Source organism: Mixophyes fleayi, chromosome 2 (assembly GCF_038048845.1).
Source record: "Mixophyes fleayi isolate aMixFle1 chromosome 2, aMixFle1.hap1, whole genome shotgun sequence".
NCBI lineage: Eukaryota > Metazoa > Chordata > Amphibia > Anura > Limnodynastidae > Mixophyes > Mixophyes fleayi.
The window spans coordinates 84,405,870-84,428,052 of record NC_134403.1 but is presented as its reverse complement, the minus strand read 5'-3'; the positions used below and the strand labels follow the sequence as shown (position 1 = coordinate 84,428,052).

General features: G+C 40.0%; 1 protein-coding gene across 1 annotated transcript in view; it reads right to left on the bottom strand.

Annotated features, from left to right (window-relative positions):
• Window positions 1–22,183, bottom strand: part of LOC142141206 (retinol dehydrogenase 16-like) — a 35,387-nt gene that overhangs the window by 5,507 nt on the left and 7,697 nt on the right. The window contains exons 2-3 of the mRNA XM_075199425.1: window positions 6,395–6,728; window positions 2,396–2,654 (exon numbers count right to left, since the gene is read on the bottom strand). Of these exons, the coding sequence (XP_075055526.1) occupies window positions 2,396–2,654; window positions 6,395–6,707 (572 nt within the window). The 5' untranslated portion in view covers window positions 6,708–6,728. The remainder of the gene's footprint in view (window positions 1–2,395; window positions 2,655–6,394; window positions 6,729–22,183) is intronic.

Sequence of the window (22,183 nt, the reverse complement as noted above, 5' to 3'; positions counted from 1 at the left end):
CCATCAGTGAATATTTTTGTCATGAAGTTGTGTACTTGGTCTGCACCACTGTTTAGGTAGGTGGTACGTGTCAAAGTAGCATGAATGCCAGGACCCAAGGTTTCGCAGCAGAACATTGCCCAGAGCATCACGCTGCCTCCACCGGCATGCCTTCTTCCAAAAGTGCATCCTGTTGCCATCTATTCTCTAGGTAAATGACACATGCATCCACATGATGTAAAAGAAAAAGTGATTCATCAGATCAGGCCACCTTCTTCCTATGCTTCATGGTCCAGTTCTGGTGCTCACATGCCCTTTTTAGGCGGTTTTGATGGTGAACACGGGTCAACATGGGCACTCTGCCAAGTCTGTGGCTACGAAACCCCATAAGCAGCAAGCTGCAATGCACTGTGTGTTCTAACCTCTCTCTCTCATAGCCAGATTTAACTTGTTCAGCAATTTGTGATAGAGTAGCTTGTCTGAGAGATTAGACATTAGGGCTAGCCTTCTCTCCCTACATGCATCAATGAGCCGTGGGCACCCATGACCCCGTCACGGCTTCACTGGTTGTTCTTCCTTGGACCACTTTTTGCAGTTAATAACCACTGCATACCGGGAACAGCCCATAAGACTTGCCATTGGACCTGGTCAGGGGTGGATCTAGAATTGTATTGTACAGTGGGTGATTTAGTCCCTGCCCCCTTTTTGATTGTTAAGGCTGCACACTATGTGCAGGTCCATTCAGCAGAGACAGGCAGGGAGAGTGTGCTGCCCGGCCGTTCTGATTGTGTTTTAAACACAATCAGAGCAGCCAGACAGCACACTCTCCGTGCCTGTCTCTGCTGAACGGACCTGCACATAGTGTGCAGCCGCTGGCAGCAAGCCCCAGCTAGGATAGGAGGGGGAGGGACCTAGTCTGAACCAGTCAGTCATTCATCTAGCTATCACAATTTGACCCTTGTAAATGTTGCTCAGATCCTTATACTTGCCTGATTTTCCTGCTTCCAGCACATCAACTTCAAAAACTGACTTGCTGGCTAATATATCCCATCCTTTGACAGATGCCATTTTAACAAGATAATCAATGTTACTCACTTCACTTGTCAGTGGTTTTAATGTTGTGGCAATTATATATATATATATATATATACACACATACATATACTTCCTAGTGCTTTGGGTGATTAAAATATAGTACTTCCTCATATGATTAGTGCTTAGCATTTCTGTCAAGGTTAACAGTTTTCATATTACTGCTTAAACAAGTACTGTAATGCCATGACTTTTGACATCATAATATTAAAAACAGATTATATATTCACTTGTGGATTATTATAGGTGGATTTATGGCAGTGGGTCAATTTTTGCATGTATAATTTTAACTAGTCGGAATAGATAATTTTTTTATGCACTAGCTAAATATTTTTTTCTTTACTATTAAAAAAAATTAAATACATTTGATTAATTTGAGAATATATCAACATTATACTGCTGTTTCAGAGTGGAGTTTTAAAAATAGGTTCAAAAGAGAGCTTGGGTCAAGGGACTTAATACTTTAATATTGCAACAAACATGAGGAGATGTTAGAAACAGACACATTGAATTTGACGGCAGACCAGAACCAGTTGGCCTATCTAGTGTGCATATTTTTAACCTATAGTAAGTTCAAACCCTATTTGATCCTTCTTTCTTTGTGGGATAGACATAAGGATATCCTTAAGCTTGTTTAAATTGCTCTACTGTATTAGCCTCTACCGCATCTGATAGGAGGCTATTACACTTACCTACTACCCTTTCTGTGAACTTTAACTCTGAATCTACTTCCCTTCAGATTCAGTGCATATCCTTGTGTTCTATTTCACTACCTTTTGAGGTATGCTTCTCTCCTGTACCTTGTTAATTCCAAAATATTTGAAGAATAAGGTTTGCTGTGTGTATGATCACGCCGATAGTGGCAGGATTGCTATATGTAATATACAATTTAAAGTAATATGTGGTCCTGAACAGATATTAAACAATTGTGAGCGTTTTAATGGATAAGCCTATTGGCTGGAGTGCCACTTTGAGCTGCTACAGTGTAGTCTGCATCTGCAAGACCAATATAAAAAAGGATGCGACTCTCTCTCTGGAGAAGTCAGATTTCAAGATTTTTGTAGTGTGTGTGTTTTATGTGGTTAGTAGAATGAGTCTCACTAAATGCTACAGTTCTGAAGATCCTCTGAAGACACGTTTATATACCTGCCATTTCTATCTACTTTGTAATAGTGAAAATCTAATTAGAATATTCAAGATTGTACAAACGATTACCTTAGGGAGTCTGAGAATGCCTGAAGACACGTTTATATACCTGCCATTTCTATCTACTTTGTAATAGTGAAAATCTAATTAGAATATTCAAGATTGTACAAACGATTACCTTAGGGAGTCTGAGAATGCCTCTACTCCATATCTGGAAATGGTGTACCCTCCTCCTACGAATGCTAGTCTTCCCATCACACTGGATATGTTAATAATCCGTCCTCTGGCTCTTCTAATAAGGGGTAGCAAACTGAGTGTCACATCAATCATCCCCAGTAAATTCACATTCAGCACCTTGACAAAATCTTCTTTGATCAGCCACCCGTTGGGAGCTGTAGGTATTCCGATGCCGGCATTATTCACTAGTCCCCATAACCCTTTAAAGAATGCAAGTTTAATGAGTTGTGCTACAAATCACATTTGGAAGTAAATAAAATGCTGCATATAATCAATACAGTAGACCAGAAAGTGAAATTTTTATGAACACAAGTGATTTACAGTTGCTACTGAAGTTGAATGCTCAATGATTAATATTGTAGTATATTAACATTTGTAGTATGTCCTAATTTAATATTAAATGTATTGTGTATATAAAATCTAACATACTGCTTTACCGTGAGAAATTGGGTGCAACTACTTTAGCAAAGTAAGCTTGACTAAGGTGAGTGGACAGAAATGACCTTGAATGGGTGAACACATATCACACACCACTGACATGAGCCTATAAACATGCATTACTCAGTAGGATATTGCCTTATAATAGGCCTTACTGGGAATTTTCCCTGTAGGTCGGTGACAAATGAGGCTGCTTCAGACGAGGACACGGTAGTGGTGCCTGTGGATCGGTCGCCCCCCCCCATGTTTAGCCTCCTCTAGGCCCCATAGAAGCAGAATGTCACATGGAACAGCACCTCTCATGTGGCGCTCGTCCTATTTGTGCTGTGCGTGCGTTGGAGAGAGGGAGAGACTCCAGTGCAGCATGGCTTAAAAAAGGTAAGTGTGAGGGGAAGGGGGTTGCTAATCTATTTTACTATACTGTGTGCAGGGATGGGAGAGGGCTGCTATGCTACTATACAATGAGAGAAGGAGGGCTGCTATACCACTATACTATGTGAGGGAAGGATGGGGAGCTCCTATACTACTATACAATGAGAGACGGAGGGCTGCTATACCACTATACTATGTGAGGGAAGGATGGAGAACTCCTATACTACTATAATGTTTGAGGCAAGCGAGTGTGGGGGGGTCCTAATATAATGTGGATGCGAGGTAGGTTATTCATCTAATGTTTGAGTGTAGGTGGGTGCTAATTAATTAATGAGTGCTATTATTTGTGGGGTGGTGGTGGTGGGATATTTAATTTAATAGTGGAGTTATTAATTTAAGATGGTGCAATGTGACTTAACTTAATCCTTGGGTGGTATGGGGACTTAATTGAATATGGGGAGGTTTGGGGAGAATTATATTTAATTAAATATGAATTATTTAATGGCAGTGATGGTTGCAGGGATTAGGTATATTTATTAAATATAAATGCTATTAATTTATTACTGGGGTGGGGGTCTCTACTGTAATTGGTGTGGGAGGTAGGCTATTAATTTAATGGTGGACTATGGGTCAGAGCTAATTATTTAATAGTGGGCGCTATTCATTTAAGGTGAGGTGACAAGACTTTTAATATAATGCTGGGGTGGTTTGGAACTATTAATTGCATGTGGGGATGTTTTGGGAAGGAGGGACATTTATTACAATTATTTAATGCCGAGGATGGTTGTGGGAAATTGTCATATTTATGAAAAGTAAATTTATAGATTTATTTATTAAATGTGAATACTATATTAATTTTGGGGCTGCAGGGAGGCCTAATAATTAAACATAAGTGGTGTTGATATAATGCCGGGGCTGGTTGGAGTTTTCTGAATTTCATATACAAATTTTTTCCCCAAAATAGGGCCCCCGTCATTCCAGGATGCAGACAGGCAGCAACTAAAGACACCAGCAGCCACAGATGTTGAAAGTGACGAGAGGTAGGAGAGAGCAGGACAGTCTGCCAACTGTCTTGAATCTAGTGAACATTCCAGAATTTGAGTGACTGTCTCGCTTAGTCAGGAGTTGGTCTCACTACAAGGACAGTTGAGAGGTATGTCCCACTTCACACTGTACTGTTCGTGAAGAGCAGTACAGAGCAAAGCTGCGTGCAACTAACAGTGCACACAGTTTTGCCTGTGTATTTGTCTACTGTGCACTGGGGTTCCATTTTTAAAATCAGTTTGTTGAACATATGGCCAGCCCCCATTAGACTGACAATATCATCATTAATCTTGCCTCCTTTGCACTTACTATACCACCAGCAAACCCTTGGAATAGCTCTCCCCTTCACTTATGCCATTGTCAGCCCCCACTGTACTGATCCCATTGCCAACCCTCCCTGCATGGTTATTATTTAAAACCACTACTAATCACTGGCCATATTTATGGCTCATACACAATTATTGTAAAGGAAGTGTTTTTTGCAGATGTTGGAAGCATTTCACCTTTGTGGTGATAGCGCCTTTTGAGTGGTAGTTTGCATCTCATGATGTCAGGGAAAGATGCAACAGTCTGGTGAGGTGCCCATATGCAACTCTGGCAGACTGATAAAATACGATTGTGCCAACATGTTTCATAATGGTTAAACAAAGTCAAATATGTTTCTCTGAAGGGACTATTGGAAGGATATATTAGTAGGCAACTAAACCATTTGGAGCACACACGCATAAACCAGTCGCAGAGAATGCTAAAACATTCATATATTTTTATAACAAATGCCTGGCAGCTTTTGCCCTGCATTGCTTTAGAAATGACCCACTGTGTTTTACGTCATAACATTTAGGTTTTCCTAAATGTTACTACAGCCAAATTCCAGTAGTTCTAAATTCCGCCTACTTTTGTGTTGGCCCCACCTACAGTTGATTTGGTCCAACCCACTTGAGGCCACTTCAAGATTTTTTTCCAGGACCACTTCAAGTTCCCAATCTGCCCCTGGGCACATGATACAGATGCCACTCTGCGCCCCAGCCTAGCCTGCCCCGTATCTAATCCACCATTATATCCAGTAAGTTAATGACCGCCACCTGCTTGTGTATGAAGTAGCAGTGCTAACACGTACACCCAGCCTGATTACTGAGTGATCTCTCCAATTTGACCAGCCATCAAATTGAATACTGATCCTTTCACTTGATGCTCAGAGAGAGAATCAGCCCGTTTGAGGCCATTTTTTTCTGCCTTAAAACCTTGCAGTGATTTTCTGCAAAGACACCTAATGAAAGTATCACCTTTAGTCATTGTACAGTAGTTATTGTTATGCATGTGCTTCGTTTTCTATCTCATGCTTGATATAGCAACATCCTACTTCATATAAATGTGTGTAAATGTCAAATTTTTATGGTTGATCAGCCCTCATTGACATCATTTGGACTGGAAAGTGGGCAGCCAAAGCTAAAATAAAGCAGGGGGTTAGAGATGGATGGCAGTGAACTTAGCTGGAAGGCAAAGAAGGCTGCAGAGGCAGAATGCAAATTCACCTCTGGAAGTATTTTTTTTTTTAAAAGGATTATATTTGAAAAATGCCTTGTCTTGGAGGTAAGGTAAAACATTATATCATACTTTCCAACTTTGGCAAGTTGGCCTCTGGGGCAAGCGGGCATGTGGGGCTCGGTGGAATGTGTGATTAGGTCACGTCCCATAACCATTTATCACCATTGCTAGCTTATTACGGCTGGGGACGTGGCCATGAAGACGTGTGATTTGCGTCATATTCCTCCCCCCTCTTAACGATCATTAATAGCGAGGAACCGGGAGGTTGACCTGCTCTCCCAGGAGTCCAAGAGGACTCCCAGGAGTCTCCCGGACATTCCGGAGAACAGGCAACTATACGTTACATAAAGTTATTATAGATCTCTGGAAAACTGTTTGAGAAAGGTATTTGTATACAACCACCTAGAGATAAACATTAGAAAATAATTTTTTTTTTCTATTTTCAACTGAATTGTGTGACTGAAAATTAAGGCATTCATAATTGTGCAGAAGAGAGATTCAACCCTACTGATTAATATATCATTGCTTTCGTCTTCTGTACCTTGATCTTTGACATTTTGTTTAACCCACTCAGCAGCAGAGACCACATTCTGACTGTCGCTAACATCCAGGATGACAGTCTGCAGTCTGCTGGAGGTCTCCTTCTTCAGGTTCTCAGCCCCTATCTCCGTCAGACAAGAAGCCAGAACCCTCATTCCACGTCTGTCCAGCTGCCTCGCCAGCAGGTTCCCAAATCCAGTGTCACATCCAGTAATGAAGACATATTTATCTAACAGGTTCCCCAGTATCTGACTCTGTCTGTACCATCTGTACAGGAGGATCAGAGCCAACACCACCACCAGAGGCAACCACATGCTGAAGACAACGGTTTATCACTGTATAATGAAAAAAAATAAGTATTAAAGTACATTTATCATAATATAATGACATAGAAATTTGTTCTAAATATATAGAATTAGAACGCTCCCTAGATGCAGAGTCCAATTCCCATTATCCTGCTGTGGAAATGTCCATAACAGTCATGTTAATTAGTGGAACCTTGCAGTAGCGAGCCTGTCCTCACCTCGTGACATGTCTGGTCAGAAATTAAAAGTTATGAGACTATATAATGCTAAATAGCCAAATGCAAACTTCTATTTATTATCAATTTTGCTTACTTATATAGCACCACCATATCATGCAACACTGTACATAGGAAGATTTAATAATCCACATCAGTCCCTGGCCCTTTGGAACTTTCAGTATAAATGATCTACCACACAAGCATACTCACACATAACTAGGGTCCATATGTGTCAGAAGCCAGTTAAGCTTCCAGTGTATTTTTGGAGGAAAATGGAGCACTCGTGCATTTTATCATTGATGCCATTATTATTATTATTAACATATGACATTTCTTCAATAACCTTTCTTTTCGTTCTTTGACGAATTTATAATTCACATAAGTATTGGACGTATTCTGCAGCATCTTGTGTAGTAGAGCACAGCAGACCTGTCCCCGATTTCAACAGCACACGTATTTTGAGATCTGTGCCTTGATCAATTTGAGAGTACACAAAGCCAAAATACATACGTATGATACCAAATCCGGGTTGCACTCAGAATGCTTGCCTTGATGAATCAGGCCCAAGTTGTCTCCTATAACAGAACTACAGATAACATTCACAAACACAATGCTCACCCTGTATACAACCCGTATACACCACTATCCTTGCTTACTACCAAGATTAGGTAAATTATACTGTATTTCACACTCTTTATAAAAGAGTTGGGGGCTAGATCTCCTAAACTACGAGTTTGACAAAGTGGAGATGTTGCCTATAGCAATCAGATTTTTGTTATCATTTATTTAGTACATTCTACAAAATTACAGCTAGAATCTGATTGGCTGCTATAGGCAACATCTCCACTTTTTCAAGCCTGCAGTTAGTAAATATAGCCCTTGCTGTCTTAGCTATATTAACTGTCCAGATCTGGCCTGTGTTTTAAGATAGTATTGTAAAGAGGAGGCACTTCTTGACAAAAGTCTGCAGCACCATGAAATTAACAGTAGTCTTCAAAGCACAAGCAAAGAGCCAAAACAAAAAACTTTGTTCCTCCAAAAAGATTTGGTATAACTGAGGGATTTAGAAAGGCTACAGGTGAGAAATGTTCTGATTGCCATCAGCCCTTCAGTGAAAAGGTCAAGTCAAAGTCAAGAAAGCTGTACCGTAGTTCAGGTGAGGCGACTAGCTAGACTGCTTTTCTTAGAGTGCTGATTACAGGAATTGAGAAAAAGGTATTTGTAGCAGTCATTTTGAACAGTTTTTTTCTGACAGCTGTCATCTGCAGCTACTGTTGAATCCTAAGTGCTCCCCCTTTTAGGAGTAGACCTTGGATGTAACCCTCTAAGCTTGCAAGGATTCAGGCTCAAGAATTTGACAAGCAGTACAGGTGCATGAACAGTGGTTGACTTAATCCAAGAGCAGTTGTAAATATCAGGCGTTAGTGGGTAATGTGCACTCATGGTGATGTCAGGCAAGGTCACCGGAAAGGCAGTTCAGAGGTGGATCACCAGCCTCACTAGAGAAAATGTGCGTTGATGCAGACAGCCACTTCCCCATGAGGGGGCATGGCCATCATCACAGTATAGAAGTGCCTAACACGATTGGTTGGTCAACTCAGATGGGGACTACAGTCTTTAAAAAATTCTGCTTTCCCGTGTCTGAGAAATATGTGCCCGGACCTGGAAAGGCAGCAGGGTGGATTGTGGCCTATGCAAAGTGGCACCAGTTAATTTTACTATAAATATGTCTGTAAAAAGGGGCACGCGGTAGCTGCCGCGAGGCTGCTTTTATTTACTAAGAGACAATTAAGTTGAAGAGGCATTAAAGGGAGTGACGCCAAGTTAGAGGAAATTTACCAACACCAGCAGCCAGGGAATTTGAGATCCCATAGAATTTGTAAGGCCATTGAAGCAGAGCCAGCAGGGGGATCTGCAACTTCAGGAGTACCCCAGAAAAAGGGCACCAGTTAGGGGAAGGAACCCCTTATCAAATGGAGACAGCTAGTGTAAGCAACAAAATGTGTGTGATGGAAGAGTCACGAGGAGTGAGGGAAATATTCCAGAAAAATCCTCAGATGTAAGTGCCACGTGAAAGACATAATGTCTGAAATGTTTTACACCCAGAAAGCATTTAACACTATCAGTTGCCAGCATCATTATAGTAAGGAAGTTCCCTGAATTTTTGGGATCATTAGGAGAGCCCCTGTTTAAAGTACACAGGGGCTCGCTTTGTGGTGGCAATGTGGCTATAAGTTGTGGGTCCCTGGTGTAGGGGATGGTGTGCAGGAATTGAGGAGAGTCCCTGGATATTGCGATGACCGAAAGGAAGAATTGCAAGAACCTTTGATGTATGCCAACTGTGTGCACATGAACTATTGCAGTTATAAATTTAGCTGTCAAAGGCACTGCATAGAGGCGATTGGCAGAAGTCGCAGTTTAATACAGCTATCCCATAATGTGGTAAAAGGGCATTAACAGAACCATTTCTTGGTTTCATTACCTGGTCATCACTCTCAACCTCTGATGCAGTCTGTTATCTGAACTTTTCTGAAGCCACATATTGACCAAGGTTATCCTCAGTTATCTCTTTTTTTATATGACCCAGCTGAACATTACGTAGTGTTGAAAATGAGAAGGGTACCTTGTCTTACATCAGAGTCCAAAACACTCACAACAGAATCGGAGCTGGAATTTGAAATTGATATGTTACCCAATCTTATTACAGTCTCGTGTACTTGCACCACTTCTGGGTTATGAGAAGATGTTGCTATATTGTACCAATACTCACATGCCATCTCCTCTTTATCCAAACAACCAAAGAGGAGTATGTTCCTTAGTCCTAGATGAACTCCCTTGGAACGCTGTCTGTAGAGTACCCTGACAGCTGACTTCCAATAATTTAAAAAGGGAACAGGTTGGATAGTTCCTCCTGGGGAACTGGATGGGGAGTCCCACTTTATAACCTCTCTTGGCATCCACTTCCCTGGGTTGTGGGAGTAGCTGTTGCAGTAGGAGCCTTTCAGTATTCACACAACAGCAATGATCTTGCCGTGGTAGAGTATCCAGTAGCCCACAATCCAATGCCACTTCAAAACATTTTTGTAGGTATTGCATCTGTTTCTAAAGTGTAACCTGGGACCCAGGAAAAATTATCTACCTCCAATACTGGGTGAAGGCTTTGATTGGGTTTCCCTGGTTGGGAGGTCGGTGATGAAGTCCACATGGACACATGGGTCCATGGCCTCTGCGGAATAGACAGGGGCTTCAACAGTCAGTGGGCCCCCAGAATTCTCAGAGGGCCAAGTCCATAGTCTTCCTGATACCAGAATGCCCTGCCAATCATGAGTCGTGTCCCCACTGCAGCTGGCAGCTAAGTAAAACAGACATATTTACTTCCAGTCCATTGGGCACCTTGGTGAGAGCTGCTGTTGCAACTTGGATCCTCTCAAGTAACTCCAAACAAAAGGCTGCTCCCAGAATCAAATCTGGAGGGATAATGGTATGGATTTCCATGATAGACCATTCGGGAGAGAACTACCAGGAGAGTGCAGACATTGATGTTCCTGGACCCAGGCCTAATGCGATATAATGAAGTCAAAGAGGGTTAAGAAAATCTCCCATCGCACCTGTCGAGAGTTCATCCTCTTGATCCCCAGAATATACTGCAGGTTCTTGCGGTTGGTGAGAATAGAGATATAGAATCTGCCCCTTTCTAGAAGGTGTCTCCACTCAATTAGTTTCCACACATCAAGTTGACCTTGGTAGAGTTGAACCTTTTAAAAAAGAAGCAGCAGGGGTAGAGGACATCCTTGCCATCAGTCTGGGAGAGCATGGCTCCCGCCCCCACTCTAATGCATTCCCTCCAAGGGTACATGTCCATCTGGGGTTGGGATACCAGAGTACGGGTGCAGAGATAACAAGGTTTTTTTAAGGTGTCAAAAGCATGTGTCTAGGGAGTCCATATGTCCTTGGGAGTATCTTGTTTGGTCAAGGCTGTGATACGTCTAACTACTCTTGGAAAGTTTTAATCTAAACATCTATAGTAGTTTCCAAATCCCATGAATCTCTGTTCCTTGATCCCTCTGGGTACCAGCCAATTGAGCACAACGGAGAGCTTCTCCTGTTGCATTCTTATGCCCTTTGTGGAGATAATAGGTCCCAGGAAGCTCACACCGTACTAATTAAAGCAACACTTCTACATTTTGGCATATAATTGATTGTATAGTAACCTTTGCAGTACCTCTCTCACATGGTTGTGCTAGAAAATATAAGTACATCATCTGGCTACTCTTAGAATTACAAACAGGTTTCATCACATTTTTTTTTTTTTTAAAGGCAAAAATCTACAATGCAGTCTCTTGGAATTCCCCTCCAGGAGATCCAAGGGCAGAGGTTCCAAAAGGTAGGCAAGTATACATATACACATTGTAAAAGTTCTACACACATGCCTGCATTGTATATACTTTAGGAGACCTTAATTCATGCCTCCCAACTTTTGGAGATTTCAAATTGGGACTGTGTGCGCATTGTCATGCTAAGGAAATATCACTGTCACACTGGTATATTTAGGTTTTATTTTATTGCTGGATTGTGAAGGATTTGATAGATTTTGCTCTTCTTAATTGTGATTACATGCACTTACTTTGGAAGTTCCACTGATGGGAGTTTGCAGCATGTCAGCTGCCTAATTATTCCACTGTGGTATGGACCTTTAGGAAGCAGATCTCACAACAGCTTATTACTACTGATGGCAGACACCAAGATCGCTCTCTTTGCAGCCTATGATTTACTTTAGGCTTGGTGCTGGTGTTCTTTTCATTTTATGAGGGAGTGACAACATCACTTGGGTTTCTCACATCTCCTAGGACATACCCAGTGCTGGTCTGCTCCCAAATCCCTACCCCTCCCCTTAAATCACCCTCTCAAAACCATGGCCCTTCTGCCATTTGTGGGACATATTCTCCAACTGTCCTGGGATCAAGACAAAAGTCATGATCAGTAAAATCGTGGATCAGTTCCCTCAAATTGGGACAGTTGGTTAATTGAGCCTCCCGTGTCAAATTTAACTAAAAAATATATCCAGAACTACTTTTAAATTTAGCTACTATACAATTTATCATTAGGTCACATTATTTAGACAAAAATTACTACATGGGGTGGTAACATAAAATAAAAAAAGAAGTGCAAGTAGTTGGTTACAAAATACATCTGAATGACATAGCAGAGAAGACAGGTACAACATGAGCAGGTTATTTATTAATAATAATAATAAATAAAAAATCTTAGCAGTAAATTGCCAGCGAATATAGCTTGTCTGGGGTTCAGGGGCCCTCAGACATTTTTTTGAGGAAGGTCATTAAAAAATGTCAAATGTTTTGCCAATTAGAACTAATGAATTTGAAATGTAGTGTACAATTGTTTGCAATAATATAAACTATGCATTAATGAATTAGACAATTCTTTACAATCATTAAACTACAAGATGTTGGCTCTTCTCAAACAATAAATGTAATTCTGCATCTACAAGCCCACTTGTTCTGGTACACAAATTGCAATTATTTTTGAGACAATAATCCAGATATTTAACTTGCACATACTATAAACAGCTATATTAAGATGCACATACTATAAACAGCTATATTAACATTATGTAATTAGAATGTATTATCCGATATCATGCATATAACAACATTTTAATATTTATATAACTAGTTCTATAAATGAATATTAAGATATATAAATTATGATTTATTCATGCTATTTATCACATTAAATGTAAATTCAACTGCAATTCCATGTTATTGTATTTGTCCATAGGATTTGTTCATTTTATGTTATATTCTAAACAGTGCTTTAATAGTTATTCTCCAGCAACTTTTAGAAACTTGCCATCTAACATTTTGTGCATCATTGGCTGTCGAGATTTGCTTACAAAATGCATATTTAAAATGAATTAGAAATAGACTTGGTAAGAAAGGGACTTTTTGCTCATGTAATGTTATAAATTTGTTAAACAGTCAACTGTTTGACTGGACTTCTCTTGCAGAATAATGTGGCTTTGGTCATTTTTATCCCACAGTATAAAGATTACATTAATGCCATATTGCCCAGTTTTGTTAATATCTTCCATTGCTGAAGTTACTCCCCAAAATGTTATATATCTTTTTACCTGTAACAGCCGTACTGAGAGTTCCAACATCTGCCTGATCTGTATTATTTGGAGAAAAAAAAAAGAAACACACAAGGCCTCCCATTCCTGTATGGGGATGTACTGTTCTCTAATTGTGTCAGTCTGGGCTTGGGAGCTTCCAGATGTGTCTTGGATATCAAGGATGAATAGGATTGTAATTCTGATCACAGACTGGTTGGCAAAGGTGCATAACTGCTTTTAAGAAGACAAAGATCTTTTGTATTAGCAGGAAATGTACAAATGGAAAACAAGGGAAGACTTTGCCCAGCACGCCAACTTTAATTCTAATGAATCCAGAAATACAAAGGGATGAAGCAACAAAACTGCTAGTTTCAAGTCAATTGTAAAATTTATATCCTTATGTCACAGCAGAAACAAAACATCCTGCCTTACCGATGGTTTCCTTATGCTGCAGGATTTCACATCCTATTTAGTTTTTTTTAATTCATATTGTATTTTATCTGTTTACTTCCAACTCTTCATCTAGTTAATCTAGTTATCATAGAAATGGTGTCAAAGATGAATTTCAAAAACGAATACAAAATAGTTTTGTGTGGAGATCACTTTGGCATTAACCTGATCTGTTGGGTCCCCTCAAAGTTGTAACAGTCCAGCACAACAATCCGTTCTCCTGCTACCACTTGCCTGATTGGAAGAAGCAATAGTGTTGCGGATGCTCCTCTTCACTGAAGTTTCCATTGGAGGAGGAGCATTGACAGAACAATTATTATTAATTTGGAAAAGGCTCACCTTAGATGCCATACAAGGAAAAGCCAATGCAAGTAATTTTGCAATAGTAGAAGTGGTACGGCAACATTTCATTTTCATGTTTTAAACAACCCATTCCCTTTTTCTGTTGTAACCCCCATGTGCTTTTCTGTGTATGGTCATTCTTCTCCGTGTCATACTTCTATATGTCCATATAGAACAGTCAGGCTGTAAGGAATGTAGGTTGTACATGCTCAATTGATACGCTAAGTAAATTGTAAATTTCAACATATTCTTATATTTAGAGCCCAGGAAATGCTCCTATGTTTTCTGATAATTATGAACAACCTTCCCAAATACATTTTCAAATACTCTAGCTATACAGATGTTTTAGATAATGTTTCTACTGTGACCAATATTTAGAGTGAAGCCACATGACACTTAAATATGCGTGTGACATAATCCTTACTCTTACATATGTGTATTTAGAAAATACCATTCTGAAATGTGTCCCACTATAAATACATTCTGAAATGATCATAAAACATACCTTACATACATACACTATTCTTCTAGTCTTCTGTCCTAGCTACACATACTGTTCTCCGGAGTATGTGAGCAAGTTCTAAATGTAGAACAATAATGGACTATCAAGTATAGGCAGCCCATTTCTAAACAAGTTTGCATATACAGGTTGAAAGCGCAATGAAAAATCGCATATATTGAAGATTGCAACAGTCAAAAGGAAACATGTATAAGAGGGGAAATGCTAAAACAAGAGTTCATGCTTTGAAAGGGTTTGATAATTTGGCTCAAGGGAAATACAAGGAAGCCCTTCTTCGCGGAAAGGGTGTTGTATTCACGGAATACCATACTAACAGTGGTGGTAAAATGGAATTCTAACAGAGTTCAAAAGTTCTTGTTATGTTATGTTATGAACACGGATTTCTCTCAGGCTTTTTTTTGCAGCATTGAGTCAGAGTGGTGGGAAATGATCAAAAAGAAAACTAGAGATGACCCCACAGCAAAATTGTAAGGGGGCCCCCCACAACCCATTACACTCCAGCCTAAAGATGTACTGCTCAGATATGCACCTTCCCAAAACAATATCTTGCACTTTAAGACTTGATTTCCAATTAGGCACAGATTAAGCAATTTACTATATACATGAATAAAATTAAGACTTAGTGGGCCCTTACAGGCACATGGTTTTCTCTGTGAACAGAGCTCTTAAGCTACTGGGCCCATGTGGAAGTCATATGATCTCTGCATTTTTGGAGATACCCCCATTTAGAAAGTCTTGGATATTTTACTTGATGAACTGAAAAGATTGATGACATTACATTATCTAAAGAGTTGTTAAGGTCTGAAGGTTTATTGACCAAAGTGTAAAATATTTTTATATACTCACTTGTGGTAGAATTTCTCAGTACCCTAAATGAGTTTACAAGAAATCCTGAAACAATTCAGACCTAATACATTGATTAATACATATGTTATCCTTGGAATAATTAAGGGTTTTGATAGTATTCACCATATGTATTACTGTTTGCTATTGAGGACATAGGTTTTTCAAGACAATTTCTCTTTTGGCCAGAAATATTGTAGCAATATGCATCAGTCTGGTTAATGGCTGTGCAGATGTCATTTTCAGGGTGACTTCTGTAGTAATTTGAGCCCACTGCTGTCATTTGCCCTCTAGTAAGGAATTTCAATGGTGCTTGTGCCTCTTCGTGAGTTTCAGAGAATGTGGACTTTTCAGTGGAAAGGAGGCAACTAATGAGACAGATCATCTCAGTACCAAGACACTTGTACTTTTGACCGCTGAATAGGATGAAGAATTTTCATCCAAGATGTCTTTCATTAGTGTCTAGCTGAATATCAACATTTTAAAAGTAACATTAACAGACATTCTTCATAGGTTGCTTAGTGGACAAGATTTTTTTCCTTTACAGAAAGGGTTCTAAAGGAAACTTCTCATTTGGTCATCAATGTGTATATTGCATGAAACTCAAAATACAAAAATGTACTGCCTGTTTTTTCCAGATCTTGTTGCATAACAAATCATAATTCCATAAAGAGCATTTTTTTCCTGCAGTATCCAGAAGAAGAGACTAGAAATTATTTGTTTGATGTTTTTAATACACACTTATTACATAAAATTCTAGAATATATTTTCAGAAAATCTTCCTTTATGGGAAGGCATTTTGTGGATTTATAATCTCCTTTGTTGCAACACCGTAAGGTATGGTTTGGTGAAAAGCCAAAGGGCTCCCAATGACTTCCTCAACCCAAGTTTTCAGGTCAAGAATAATGTAAGTTCATTTTCTGATGAACTCTCTGCAATTCAAGGGCAATTTTTCTTTTTGGAGGGAGGGAGTGAAGTTTTTTGAGCTTCATGACTAAGTGTGATGAATGTATGGGAAATTCATTGTATGGATAGCTTTATTATTTCAATATTAGGTGGACTGTTCAAGTTCGATTCTGTGCATAATAAAATGTATTTTACATTTACCTTTACTGTAGCTTCTCCATCTTTCAGAAGCCAGGGATATACAGTCTTTTGTAAATCAACTGAAACGGAACTGCAACAGGACTGAAGTCAGTCATGATAAAAACATAACTAGTCTGCAATATTGTTGAAATCATGTCTAGATTTTTGCACCTCAATGACATTTTGGCATTTGTATATCATGCAACTTTATGGGGATATAAGTAGAGTCCAATCTGTATGCAGTTCTCACAATTGCACAGTGCAATTCCGACATTACAGTCAATTATGGTAGCAATTTATATGTCCCAGTCTCCCCCTAAATTACTACCACTGCCCTAGAAACAGCCTAGTTGATAGACAGTCGCGGCAGCCGTGGGCACCGCGGCAACACCTATTACCTTCTTCTGGCGTCCCGGCTGTCGCTATGATGACTGGGACATCACTTCCGGCCGGACGCCGAAAACAGTCTGTAGGTGCTCCGGCTGGCTGAATAGCCGGGCGCATGAGTGATAGGTCCGCCTGTGGGCTGATTAATCTCATTTGACAAGCAATTAACAGGGAGCTGTGGATGATTTCAGAGCTAGGCTCCAATTGGCTATCAGCAGTATTTAAGGCAGCGAGGTCTGAGTCTCACTGCCGGTTATAGCGTGTCTGACCAAGTCTGCTGACCTGCTCCTGATTCTTTGCCTTGTCCTGTGGATACCCTGTTTGATCTTCTGTGTATGAACCCCCCCCCCCCCCCCCCCGCTTGGATTATTGGACCCTGCCTGTTTTACTCGTGATTCTGACACTTCTTGCCTGTACCTTGGACTTTGCTACCGTGCCTGTGACCCCGACCTCTGGCGTGTTTATTGATTACCCTGCTTGCCTGTGACCCTTGACCTTGGCTATCATTTTGACTACCCGCTGCCTTCTACCAGTCTCCTGGCCCACCGCTGTGGTCCTGCATTACCAACCCACACTTGGAGCTAAGTCCTGGGGTCATCCGAGTACCGGTGAGCGCGTCAAGCTCTACGGGTAAGGCGGCTGCTACAGGCAAAGATCTCCGTCATCTAGTTCTGTGGGTTGGTGATCAGACCAGCAGCCTAACACTAGTAGAACAGTTTGTACACCTGGAGGATCTGAAAGAGTTACTACTATATCAAACATATGCCCCAGTAGTTGTCCCTTAATTTATTTTCTGTTTTCACTAAGCAGAAAAGTTATTCTGAAGTTATGGCTGCGGTGTCGGGTTGTGTGAGCCACCAGGATGCTGATGGTTCTGGAAAAGTGATGTCCCCCCAAAAAATACATTGAATGTAGAAAGTTTCTTAGAGGATTCTATAGCAAGAAGTATTGTTCTGGGAGTTTGTCAAGAAGGAAATAATGAGGGATGGTGCCTGGCAGGAGCTAATGTTAAGAGATTATATAGGTGTCGGATGGTGAAGACCATTGAAGTGGTACGTCAAGGTTGAAGAAAGTGTTGTTGTATATGTTGGTACCAATGATCCACAAGTAATGTTGAACAATGCAAAGTTTTTGTCTGTTAGGAAAGAAGAACTCAGAGTCCTTCTTGGAATTTTATACCTGACCATATGATTAAGAACCACACCAGAGACTAACACAATAAAATTAAAAACGCAATGAGGAACGGTTTGGATTAACAGATGGGACTGCTGCATTAGAAAGAATAACACATTGTTCAAAAGAGACTGTTTGCATCATTTCAGTAGGGGAACAGCGGTAAGGAATTCATAGGTTTCAGTGGTTATTTAACCTAGTTAAGGATGGTAGCCAATAATTGTGAATCACTCTGCCCCTCTTAAAATGATGAAGTGTATAAATAATAATAGAAGGTTAAGTAGCATGGTTCTATATGCTGTGTACACAAATTTTAAAGTTTCACTGCAAACTCGCTGAATAGCAGCAATTTGGAAAAATGGCAAGTTAATGCATTTACACCCAGGATATCAAATATGGAAAAAACATGCCTAAAAAAAATGTGTGATCACCAGAGAATAAACCTTACACTGTGGAAATCATTCAAAAGTGTTAGGCTAGCGTCTCAAACATGAACTCCTGGAACTAGTGATAGAAGTTTTTACCTCTAGCGGCCGCCTTCCCTGTACAGTGAGTATTGCTCACCGATACTCAGATGCCCCCAGGACTTCACTCTTAGTTAGTATGAGCTTATGTTTGGACACTTTAGAGCAGGTGGAAGGATGAGTAACAGAGACAAATCCAGGAACAGTCCAAGGGTTGTGGATCCAAAACAAGCAGAGCAATCAGAGGAAGGCCAGAGGTCAGGGCAGGTTGCAGGCAAAGAGAATCCAATATACAATCAAGTCAGGGGCTATTAACAAGAAGCAGTGTCTAGAAACAAGCAGAGGTCACAACAGATGTCGGTCAATAGAGCACAGAGGGTTTAACAGGTAAACCTACAGCAGGTAAGGAATGGTCAGAAATAACCGGTAGGGAGGCAGGGGCCTTATATACTACTGGTGGTCAATCAGATGGGGCCAGGCAATATCCCCACAGCAGGTAATTTATTGGCCACTGCACATGCACCCCACAACCTGTTCTGGGACACGGTGCCCCGCCCCCTGCTAGGAAATGCCAACATTCACAGCATTTAAAAGCAGGGTGGGGCTTAATGTTGCAAAACTAAGCCCTGCCTCCATCATCTCCAGGATGATGCCTACTCTTCCGGGAGGACTCCCTGAAATTTGGGAGCCTCCTGGAAATTCCAGGAAAGTAGGCAAGTATAGAGTTGACCATTATTCAAGTGTATAGTGAATGTAGCAGATCCCAGAGTTCGTAAAAAGATTGTGATATATTGGCATGGTGTCAGGCTTTGTTGGTACTACAGTAGATTAGGCCACACATGTAGTGTAGTGGGACCAACAGTTTCTTTTTGCCACTAAGTGTAATGGGGGAGAAGAGGAAATTTCAATGGTGACAGCAGCAAAAGATGCTTCAATGTATGACTCACAAAATGTCTTACATGATGCCAATCATTGTTGATTTAAATAATGCAGGAAATGTCATAAGGACATACTGAAAGAGCATGCATGGTGGTGAAGAATATATAATAAGGTAATTAAACAACATACTGACCATGAATAAAATAAAGCTTACACATACAAAGCGACAGAAAATGAGTCCGACTGAACTGACAGTAAGGAGAAAACAATTTATCCGGTCTTGAATTGCAACACATAACAGATCCAGACAACCAAGTGATGTGGATTATCCCTGTAGTGGCGAGATTTAAGCTAAATATGGAACTAAACACAGTCCGCCCTTTGTTATTACAGCAAAAAAAAAAAAAAAAATGATTAGAAATTTGCAGAATAAAAAAATCTTCTTTATGGAAAATGTGAACTACAAAAAAAATGTAAACTTATAACTGTATGCATTGCAAAATGGCAGATTGTCATTGTTTGGCTGTGAATGGTTAAGAAAAATTCGAGTTGCTTGGCAGTCTATTAAAATATTGAAGGTGAAGTTGTAACGGGGCAGATGGTTGGCACCCCAGAATTAGTGTAAGGAACAATTTTACAGGCCCGTATGTTAGAGAGGCGAAGGTCCCCTCAGTAGTGTTGGAATAAAACAAAAAACAGGGCTAAAACTGCATAAAGTCGTGGGTTTGTTCTCCTTGCTTGTGGCATAAGGCTTTACCACAGTAGATAAGTAGCAGTAGTGTAGGGAAGTAATACCATGATACCATCAACATGCAATGTTATTCAACATGTCACAGAACAAACATTTTAGGAATCTTGGTTCAACAAGATGCAAACAAATAAATACAACGCATAGGTCACTGAATAAAATATATCCCACTTTAAATTTAGGCACTGTGTTTCAGTGAAATTGATTTCACTGGATATATACTTTAGGAGACAACCGGTTGCTATGAGTTAGACCATTACACTAAATGCTGCGGCAGCAGTTAATCTAAACCAATCAATACTTTTGATTGGTTTAGATTACCTGAGAAGTATATTCGGTATGAGATGAAACAAGGATTAATCCAGCTTGTTCAGATTAGATTATTTCTAGTTCACTTTATGATATACAGAACCCAAGTGGGTAAATTGTAATCCACAGGTTTAAGCAAAGTTTCAGCTGACACATGAAGTTTATATACTTGTAGAAGGTGAATTCATTAATCAACTTGACACATGCTTGACTCCTGAGCTCCGTAAACAGCAGTTCTGAACAATATGCGATTTCCAGTGTAAAGGACGGTGTCTACTTAGGAGTCTGTCTAATGAAGTAAGCATCTACCTCCCAACAACTGTAGGATTAAACAATTTACAATTCTCTCATCAGCAACCATTTTAAGCAGTTTCACATTAGAATCAAACTTCTGATGCAATATAGACAAACTCTTGTGGTAAATGATTTCTCACTATGAAACAGTCAGCTTGCAGATTTGCCTGAACAAACTCTTCCTTTAGACAGTGCTATAACACCTCTCAATAGCAATATCTGAGTCCCAGTTTTAAGAACAGTTTGATACCTCATTTAAATAACTTGAACATAGCAAAGCAAAAGAAACGTATGTCTTCATGCGAGTCCTGCTGACATCTCATGGGCAGTGGCAAGTTAGGCCTTTTCCTACACTGCAAAGGTGCTTCTTTTTGGGCTGGCTGCAAACATCCCTCAGAACAATTTAGCCATAGCTTTCAGTGGCTCTTTGTGGGAAAATCCTATATTAGCTCAGTTAGCAGTCACACCCACACCACTTCTCACACTAGCCAGTTTGTTTTTGGCTTCTCCCCCCAAGGATCTCCAGGAACCTTCTATTTCCTTCATTGCAGCTTGCCCATCCCAAAAAGGCAGATGTAATTTGCATTTAACTTCCAGAAGGCACTCTGGGAGAATTGTAATTTTCTGAATGAGTGCATACAGTAATATACCAATGATTTGCAGGGTATCACAAAATGAAAGGAAGTGGGGGTGGATAGTGCGCTTGCTAAGAAAGCCAGACATGGCTGTTAAGAAGGCAAACTTTGATTGGAACCCTTGGGAATCTCAGAAATGTGGTCGACCTGGAGTAAGACCATTGACAGGGAAGCCCAGGCAACATGTGGAAGAAGGTAAAAGGGATTGCTGGGAATTGAACCCAATGGAAGTGCTTCTTGTAAGCCCTTTGCTTCACATAGGAGGAAGCAGAAAGGACATGTAATTAATAAAAATGGTCTCAACAAGTCCGAAGACACTGAAGTCCTTGTAGGAGAGAAATGCATAAGATTTGCAAATTGTGAGTAATTGGAGAAAAAATGAATTACTTGTGCTGCTGTTTTTTTCAAATCCAGTTGGATTTCTGGTTGGCAAACTGCACAGTTGAAATTTAAGATGAAGCCAAATTCTTGATTATAATATTCTGCCATATTTTTATTTATACTATATATGTACTATGAGGATTATTAACTTGTGTGGATAAAAATTATACACTGCTTGGCGTTAACTTTTTCTCTGTATCTACTTGCATGTAAGGTTTGGCATCACTTTCAGAGTAGCTGATGGGCATTGTGATCTATGTCTTCAGCATCAGCTTTTTCGAATTTGTTCTGGTTTTTGCACCAACTAGTTATTATCTTAATATTTCTACCACAAGTATCAACAGCATTACACCCATTGAATGCTCTTATGGAAGGAAGAGCCATGGAAATGATCTACAAATTGTGAAAAGGCTTTAAGAGATAGCAAAGCCTATTACATCAAACAAAGTCCTCACACATTTTGACCCATCTCTACCTATCAAGTTGGCATGTAATGCCTCACCCTATACAATAGTGGTAGTATTATCACTGAATGGCAGTCAGAGACAGTTAGTTACATCAATTATCCTTAACATTGACCGAAAGTAATTATGGACAAATTGATTCTGAAACTTTAAGTCCTT